The sequence below is a fragment of the Herpailurus yagouaroundi genome, unplaced genomic scaffold, assembly GCF_014898765.1.
Source record: "Herpailurus yagouaroundi ecotype Mexico unplaced genomic scaffold, PumYag 141, whole genome shotgun sequence".
In the NCBI taxonomy this organism is placed as follows: Eukaryota; Metazoa; Chordata; class Mammalia; order Carnivora; family Felidae; genus Herpailurus; species Herpailurus yagouaroundi.
In genome coordinates this window covers 65903378-65912523 of record NW_024412396.1, presented here as the reverse complement: position 1 = coordinate 65912523, position 9146 = coordinate 65903378, and the positions used below count along the sequence as shown (strand labels likewise).

Below are 9146 nucleotides of genomic sequence, written 5' to 3'. Positions count from 1 at the left end.
TCGGAAACAGGCTCCAGGCTCTGAGCCATCAGCCCAGAGCCTGACGCAGGGCTCGAACTCACGGACCGCGAGATCGTGACCTGGCTGAAGTCGGACACTCAACTGACTGCGCCACCCAGGCGCCCCAGAGGGTTTTTTTTTTTTTTTCAATGCTTTCCTGTTTGTCTTTCATTTGAAATCAGCATTTCTTCTTAAAAAGAAAAAAAAAAGACCAACTTTTAGCTCCATTACAATTTATGTTCTTTCCCTGCCTCGAATACCAGGAATTTGCAGAATCCTGGTTTTTCCCTACCTCCTCCATAGAGACCTTCCCTAAGAAATTGTTGCCATCCTGAACTTCTATAGCACTTACTACGTGCACCACTCGTTACAGCTCTTAATCACATCGTATCTTGTATGGCTCCTCAGTTATTCTGTACATCACTGAGCTCTTCAACAACTAAGCCATAAAGGGCTTCAGGGCAAGGGCTGGGTCTAATGCCCACAGCCTGAAGCAGCACCTGGCTTTGTGCCCGCACACACCAGAAACTTAATACATTCGTGCAGAATTTAATCCGGTCCTCTCCGATAAGCTGTGCATGCTAGGACTACAATTTGTTACTGAATGTGAACTTCACTTATATCCATGAAGCACGTCACTTTTCTTCAAAAGTCCTATCCACTAAGTGGAGTTTTCTTAACATGAACATTCTCAAAGTAGATTAAGTTTAATCTCCCTTCAGTGAGGCTTTCAGCCCAAAATATGTGCATCCTTCCCTTTTCTGAGTCAGAAGTGTGAAACTACACTCCCAACTTCCCCTCATGTGACAATGCTCCAAGATTTCAAAGTGCCTTGAGAACTCATCTTAAAATAGGTAAAGAAAGATAATAATATCTAAATCTTACAAATAATAATATCTAAAGAATATCTAATAAGAATATCTCAAACTTGTAAACTGTTTAACCATGAACTGTGCACAATTCTGAGTACCATTCTGCACACGAGCCTATGCAGTCATTGAGGGCAACAAATATTAGACTTTTCTTAGTGCAGTTTTCTCTAGCTTTATCCTGACACAGTGACATTGTGACTCATGACCAACACAGCTAGGGCATTCAATCAAAAGCTTGGTCCATTCAGTTTTTAAAATTAATCTGCATTGATCCCACAAATATCAAACACCTATAAGGTTACTGAATGTTTTGCTTCTGAATTGATCGTTTTTATTTCAAGCTGTAGACTGAATAAGGCCCCTTCCCCCCCACTGAAAACACAAGTGATGTTCACCTTCCCACAGACTGCATTATATCCAGCAACAGCGGGGCTGCCAAGTCTGGGCTTAGGTGAATGAATGTGGAAAGGACCACAATGGCCAGCCCAAGGGTTTCCTCGTCATATTCTTCAAGAATGGCCCCACAGTCATGGCATCTGCAAAGAAAACAGAGGAACGTTGTCCACAAAAGCCGGCAATGTTTCCAAGACATAACAAAGTATATACAGCCATTTCTGGTGAGTCTTGGAGAAGTCCCCAAAGTCCCCAAAAGTCTGCTATTTAATGCGGTCCCACTCTCATAATCAATAGTAGACTCCAATGCCACCCTCACCGTAGACACAGAAACAGCACACACGGCGGAAATCAGGAAGGTTCTTTAAATCACTGAAAAGATTCAACTCACAAGCATCTGGCCCACAGTGAGTGCCAATCAGAATAACAGTTTGGAGCTTCTGGTTGAGGGATTTCGTGCATGTAAAGTTATTGCTAGAGATAGTCAGTAACTAGATATTTTTTTCATTTGTTGAAAAGAAAAATGCCTTAGGCACAAATGGAAGCTTTCCTAAACTGTCAGCTTGAAAAATGTCCCATTTGTGGAGGCAAGATAGGGGGGTTAAGCCAAGAGAACACTCTAGAAAACGTGGGGAGTCTGGATCATAGTCTCTTCTCTACCACTCACTCAGATCAGCCTTACGAGCTCCCCACGCCTACTCAGTGTAGTGTGTAAAAACACAATGGCCCCTGCTCCTACGTGCCTTCCAACTTATTGCTCTTTGTAGTGTCTAATGTAGGTTCAATTTAGTTCATCTCAACCAAAGCCACAGCCCTTCTATTCAGCCGCAGCTAGTCAGCTTTACAAAGTAAAGGGGAAAGCCTCCTGGGAAGAGCGAGTGAACTAGAGTGCAATCACTAGCACAAACTTATTTAGGAACTTCCTAAATGCAAACTATATATATGAAGTCCCTGGAGGCGCCTGGGTGGCTCAGTCAGTTTAGTGTCCAACTTTGGCTCAGGTCATGATCCCACGGTTTGTGAGTTCGAGCCCTGCGTCGGGCTCTGTGCTGACAGCTCAGAGCCTGGGGCCTGCTTCAGATTCTGTATCTCCTCTCTCTGCCCCTCCTCCACCCACGCTCTGTCTCACTCTGTCTCTCAAAAATAAATAAATGTAAAAAAAAAAAAAATTAAATCATGAAGTCCCTGGCAAACAGACCTTTTTAAAAATAGAGGATTCACATTTGGAACTGAGAAAGAAGAGAAACGGAGTGCACAAAAAGATTGGGACATGGAGGAGTACACAAATGGGGACATTGTACTGAAGGAGGAGCCAAGAAGAGCCCTCCTCACGCAGCGAGGTGCTCCCCACGTGGACATTCCAAGGCAGCTCTTCACGGTGGACACCTTCACTTCTTCAGTAATGACCGCTGGCTGTGGCCGGCTGCACGGATCTTCACGCCGGCCCCTGACAACACACGCTCTTCCTCCCTTTATCCCAACCTACCTGACATGCCACCAAACTTGGAATCCTGCAAGTCTTATTCTTTACCATACTCACTGAACAGGCACCTGTGTGCCAGGCAAGGTATAGGGAGCTTCGAGTATAAAATACAGAAGAAAGAGTCCCAGGCCCCTAAGGGACTCCTACTCAATTAAAGAACCCATGTGTATAAGCAACTAAATAATCAAAATACAATGTGGTAAGCAGTAGAATAGAGAGATGTAGTAAATACTATGGAGATTAGGACAATGGTATGATGAATTCTGCCTTGTGCAGTCAGGGACACTTTGCCTTTAGCTGGGTCCTGAGGCATGAATAGTTGTTCACCAGGCACAGAAAGTCCAGAGAGAAGGGCACCTATGTAATCACAGACGGGAGAACACATCAGGCATGCTCTGGAGAAGGGGAGGGGGCTGGGGAAAGAGCTCCCGGTGAGGAGCGGTAAGGCCGTACCTTCACAATCTAAAGGGCCTTTATTATGATCAAAGGCATTTGCACTTTATCCCAGAAGAAATCTGGAGATATTGAAGGCCGACAAACCGTGAGGTGACCTTACTAGTTTGGGATTCAGAGAAAGGATACTGCTGGCAGGATGGGAATAAGAATCAAGTCTCAAACTGAGTCCGATCCTAACAATCTGAACCTTCTAATCATCAGTAAGTGGATATTATTTGCATTTTTGTCCAGACTGAAAAGGAACGTGCCCTGGCAGAAACAGATGCTGTCCGTGCAATGAGACTATGTTCCTAAAACAACAAGTGCATATGAACACTTGTGGCTATGGCCAGTTGAAGAACACGTTATGACTTAAAGCACTGCATGACTCCTCTGGTGCTTTCTCACAACCATGGTGAGCGAACTATCAGACTCTGTAAACACGGGGAGCGGAATGACTGTGTGAGCTTACTTGTCTGTCATCACCGTCGGCTGCTCGTCCGTGAATTCTTCGGGTGCCGGCACAAACATACTGACGATGCTGGGCGCTGACAGCAGGCTGGATTTCGTGGCGCCTGGGTGAGCAGCAATGAGACACCTGGTGAATAAAGGTCTGTTTCTGGGGGCCAGGAAAAGCCCCATCCTCCTCTTAGAAATCTTCCCAAGATCACACGGGATATGACATGATCAGCAACACTGCATTGTGGTAAACCCTCAAAGGTAAAATGAATTCAAGAAAGACTGCGATTTGTTTCTGTTTGTAGGATTTCAAGAGCTAGACTCCTAGCTCTCCCTTTGCCTTCTGACTTGGAGAACATCAGAAAGAGCTCAGGTGTACCAACAGGGGACGAAGACAAAAGTGGAGAAAGGGGGAAATCTATTCAAGGGCACCCTCAAATGAGTTACAGCCCTTATTTTCTAGGCATAAAGGGAACATGTCCTTATGATCCTACATTTCCCGAATTACAAATGTGTACCAACCCTAAAATGCTGCCAATTTGAGAAGAGAATAAGATCCCAGAACTCTACTTAAGTAAGGGGAGGTGTTTGAGCTATCAAATATCAGAACAGCTTTCTACTTTGGAAATTAGTATCATAAGCCCTGAAGCAAAAGACTTCATTTTTCAAACTGAAATATTTATGAGTGAAATATCAAGTGTTTTGAAGGAATCATCCAGTGACTTCAGCTAATAAATACTGGAGTTTAAAACTTTGGGTTTTGATGCCTTCAAAGAAATCTAAGGCAGGAATCTTGGCAACATGCTCTAGTGATAAGTACCTCTAAAGAGCCAGCTGACCATTCTCTATTAAGGAAACCACCAGTGCTGGACTGATTCTCCAGGAACAGTGGAAACGAGGCACTCCAAGAAGAATCTCAAAGGAACAATCCAGGATAACGTCACGTTCTGCAGACTGATAACTGGGACTCAAGAGTTTTTCGGACAGCAAAGAATGCAGAAAATCTCAAGGGCCATTAAAGAATCTATTTCTCTTCTTTCCTGTCCTGTAAGATGGCGGGTGCAAAAGCTGAGAAGCCAGATACCAAGAAGAAGAAACCTGAAGCAAGGAGGCTGATGCTGGTGGCAAGGTTAAGAAGGGCTAGGTGGCAAGACTAAAAACGCCCAAGAAGGGGAAGCCCTGTCCTAGTCAGAGGAGTCGGAAGATATTCCTGATCAGCTATGTATTCCAGAAATACCACATACAAAAGGAAGTATTCAGCAACTAAGTCTAGGGTTGAAAAGAAGAAGAATGAGAAGGCTCTTGCTGTTGTTGCAAAACCAGTCAGTGGTGAGAAGAATAGTGGTACCCGACTGGTTAAACCTCACAAAATGCCTAGGTATTATCCTACTGAAGGTGTGCCTCAAAAGCTGTCGAGCCACAGCAAAACCCCTTTCAGTCAGTACATGAGGAAACTGTGAGCTAGAATCACTCCTGAGACCTTCTTGATCATCCTCAGTGGACACCACAGAGGAAGAGGGTGGTTTTCCTGAAGCAACTGAGCAGTGACTTGGTATTTGTGACTGGACCTCTGGCCCTCCATCAAAGTTCCTCTGCATGCAACATACCAGAAATTTGTCATCACCACCTCCACCAAAATTGGTATCAGCAGTGTGAAAATCCCAAAACGTTTTGTTGAAGCTTACTTCAAGAAGAAGCTGCATAAACCCAACACCAGGAAGGGGAGATCTTCGACACGGAGGAAGAGAAATACAAGGTTATAGGGCAGTGCAAGGTTGACCCAGAAAGCTGCGGACTCGCAAATTCTGCCAAAAACCAAAGCTGTTCCTCAGTTTTAGGGCTACCTCCAGTCTGTGTTTCTGTGTTTTCTTTCACAAATGGAGTTTATCCTCACAAATCGGTGTTCTAAATTTCTTACAAAGAACCTAATTAAATAACTGATCCATTTACAAAAATAAATAAACGGTTTCTCATCAAGAATTGGTAATTCAGTGCTGAAAAACAAAACAAAATTGTATGATCTTCCCATAAATAGGAGAAAAATAATGATTCAGGGAACTGGTTTTGAAAAGAAATAACGTAAAAATTTTAGAGACCTAGTGAAGTAGGCAATGTATTTCAATATGAGAGAGAAAAAGAAAAAGGGCATTGAAGCCTTTGAAGAATCAAGATGCTTCCACACTGTACAGACTCCCTTACCTGATCAAAGGCTACAAAGTATGTTTATGAGAAGCAGGAGGCCCTGTAGACCCAAACAGCAAAGGAAAGTATCTAAAAGCATCTTTATGTCACTTCCAAATGTCCCTCATGGGCATCTAATTTTACTATGATATTTAACAGATATTTCTGAGTAACATTCGTTCCTACCTGTACCCAAGTGTATCATTAAAAAGGATCTCCAGTTGTTCTCATCAAGATGGTGCTTTGAGTTGAAGCAACGGTATTTATGATTGTAGCATAACTATAAACTGATGGATAATAGAAAAGGCAAGAACTGGGCCAAGATAACAGGTGGCATGATTGATCATTAAACACTAAGGTAAACAGCACAAAGTCACTTCAAGTAACCAAAACACAGAAGGTTGAAGTCCAATATTCCACATTTCTTAGACATTGACAGCCATGCCTACCAGATGCCAAAATGCCTGTGCTAAAAGTAGAAAAATTCAGCCCACAAGATGGTGATATATACACAGTTTTACTAGGAATGAGAAATTGAACAGAAGACCATGGGGGAGGGGAAGAAAACAAAATGGTTAGAGAGGGAGGGAGCCAAAACATAAGAGACTCCTAAAAACTGAGAACAAACTGAGGGTTTATGGGGGGTGGGAGGGAGAGGTGGGTGGGTGATGGGTATTGAGGAGGGCACCTATTGGGATGAGCACTGGGTGTTGTATGGAAACCAACTTGACAATAAATTTCATAATAAAAAAAAAAAAGAAAGGAAAAAAAAAACCTCTTGACTCAAGGCTTTCAGAAGATTATTACCAATTACTATTAAATAGAAATCACAATTCAAATCAAGAAAAGGGATGGAATCAAAGTCATGTGGGTGGTTTCAAGCCAATTATTACCCGACACAAATGCCAAGACAATAGCATTTTTAGTGTTTTTGACAATAGCATTGTGAAGTTGCTTATTCACGTGACAACACAAAGTATGTCATGCAATATTTATGGCAGTCATCTATAAATGATATTGGGTGCTGGCTCCCATAAGGCAACATTAGCTGAATCAATGGATTTCTGAATATTGCTAATAATATGGGAGCAGACTAATGTATAAAAAGAAGGTGGGAACCATAAAAGGAAGCTATAAGACCTCAGCTACTTTTTGTTAGAGCTGAGTTACAACTAAGTCTGTAATATTAAAGGCAATCCCATTATCCCCCAGTTGTGGGCAATACTTCTGGATAGTACCACTATGGTTCCCTTATTGAATACCCAAAGTGCACTCTATATGGAACTGGGAACAGAACTAGAAGGTTCTCAGAGACTTGAATAAAGAGAAGACTTCCTCCAAAGACCAAACCCAAAGCTGGAGATTTTGACCAAAGCCCCTTTGGGAATCTTAGAGATAGGGATATTATAAAGGTGTTGGTTTGTCTCAAAGCACACATGTACCCATCAGTCCCTTAGCTACATCAATGGACTTCTTCAGTTTACTGTGAAAGAGACTCACTTTCTGTCTTTGTTCCCATGACCTCATTCCATTTTTGCTGCTACTAACTTGGTCACTGGACCGTGGATAAGCACCAGAGTTGTTTGACCATCCTGACTTCTGTTCATAAAAGCTTTTCCTAGGCCCGTAAGTGAGAAGGGTCTCACCGCATACAGGGGCTAAAACTGCTACTCATTGCCCAATGAATATTAGCAAAAGCCAAAGATAAATGTCTCCTCGTTCCTAAGGAAAATTAGAAGAATGGTATGGTTCTGAGTGATATGGTCCTAAATAATAAGTCTGCTTGATTTAAGGAGCTAGCTAAGAGATGTGGTCATAGTTCATTTGTTTGTTTTTTTATTTTTATTTTTTTTTTTTACAAATGATGGTGAACCTTGCTTTATGAATTGAAAAAGAACGAAAGTAATGATTAACTAGCCATGAGATGAATTTTGAAAATACATATTCTGATGATCTTGGCACAGATTTATCTTCAGCTTCCTCCTATGAGCAGCATAAAGCCCAGTGTGTATTTGGTGCAATTTCCAATTTCAGATTTCAAAGAAGCTATTCATCTCTGATCTCAGCATTCTAGAATGAACACAGATAAGCTAGACCATGTTCAGAGAAGTTACACAACAATACAGACACCTGACATGTATTAAGAGGAATACCAAAAGACCCAGGGACAGTGGTCTAGAGAAGATTGAGGGAATACGCAATGCATGGCTCTTTTCAAATGTCTGAAAAATTATGTGAGGGACTAGACTTGTTTTGTGTGGCCCCAACGGTTAGAAAGTCACCCTAAGGAAGAACTTTCTGTCGATAATGGTCAAAGATGAGGTGCCATGCATTCCCAGCCCCTGGAGGTATTTTAGCAAAGGGTGTATCCACTCCCTGGAGCTGCTGAAGAAGAGCTTTCAGCCCCCACTGGGGGACCGGGTGATTGACATACACAATGTCTTCCAGCCCATCCAGTCTGAGATTCCACAGCTCAACTAACCTCTCATTCTCAATGGTTGTCCCTCCAGGTCAGGGTTTAGGCACATCGGCACATTGCATTGGCGTTTCCCAGGCTGTATCTGTTCTGTGGATAAATAGAACATTTCAGTCTTCAGTGTGGTCAATTTATCACGACTCACAATACAGAGAATTTAACAAATAATTTCTTGGGGCTGTTTTTTTGTTTGTTTGTTTGTTTGTTTGTTTGTTTTGGTCATTGTTATTGTTGATTATTGATATTTACAGGAAACATCCTAGATGTTAGGGGAGGGTTGTCTGGGCTTTCACTACAAACCTTTCATTCAGGTATATGAAGTGCAATTAAAAGCAGGAGAGCATCTAAAACTGCCCCCCAAAAAGTGCAGATTTTCTACCTCCTCACCAAGAAAGCTCAGATACTATCATCTCTTGATATGAAATGAAAAAAAAAAAAAACCAACTGAAAGGCTAATGTCACAGCCATGAAATAAATGTATTATGCAACTCAGTAAATATATAAGTGATCATTTGAGGCAATGGCCAGAAAAGTCATACAGAAAACATGTGGAACTGGTAGCAAGGACATGGCAGATGTTTCACTGAGGGCTGGGGAACAGGAAGAAGGGAACAGGGGAAGAAATGGAGGAGTGGTGCTTCTGGAACACTTGTTTCCTATGAAAGATGAGCCAAAGAAGCAACCATCGGATGTGCACGGATGGAGAAGAGGCAGGTATTCAACGAGCAAGCAGGTGCATGCCGAGGTGAATCGATCATGACCCAGGTTTTAGACTGCCTTTCGCAGTGTCTACGTGATTAGACTTGTTCCTCTGGGGACCAGTGAGTCACTGAGTCGACACGTGTAG

At 42.5% G+C, this 9146-nt stretch overlaps 1 protein-coding gene and 1 pseudogene across 23 annotated transcripts in view; one reads left to right on the top strand and one right to left on the bottom strand.

The window, feature by feature from the left end:
* UNC79 (unc-79 subunit of NALCN channel complex) overlaps nucleotides 1–9146 on the bottom strand; it is a 280616-nt gene that overhangs the window by 69148 nt on the left and 202322 nt on the right. For all 23 annotated transcript variants that reach the window (XM_040478108.1, XM_040478112.1, XM_040478092.1 and 20 more), the window contains 3 exons: nucleotides 8306–8389; nucleotides 3656–3758; nucleotides 1268–1408 (listed from right to left, as the gene is read on the bottom strand). In XM_040478108.1, coding sequence (XP_040334042.1) covers nucleotides 1268–1408; nucleotides 3656–3758; nucleotides 8306–8389 — 328 coding nt within the window. The remainder of the gene's footprint in view (nucleotides 1–1267; nucleotides 1409–3655; nucleotides 3759–8305; nucleotides 8390–9146) is intronic.
* LOC121032224 (60S ribosomal protein L6-like) lies at nucleotides 4017–5580 on the top strand (annotated as a pseudogene).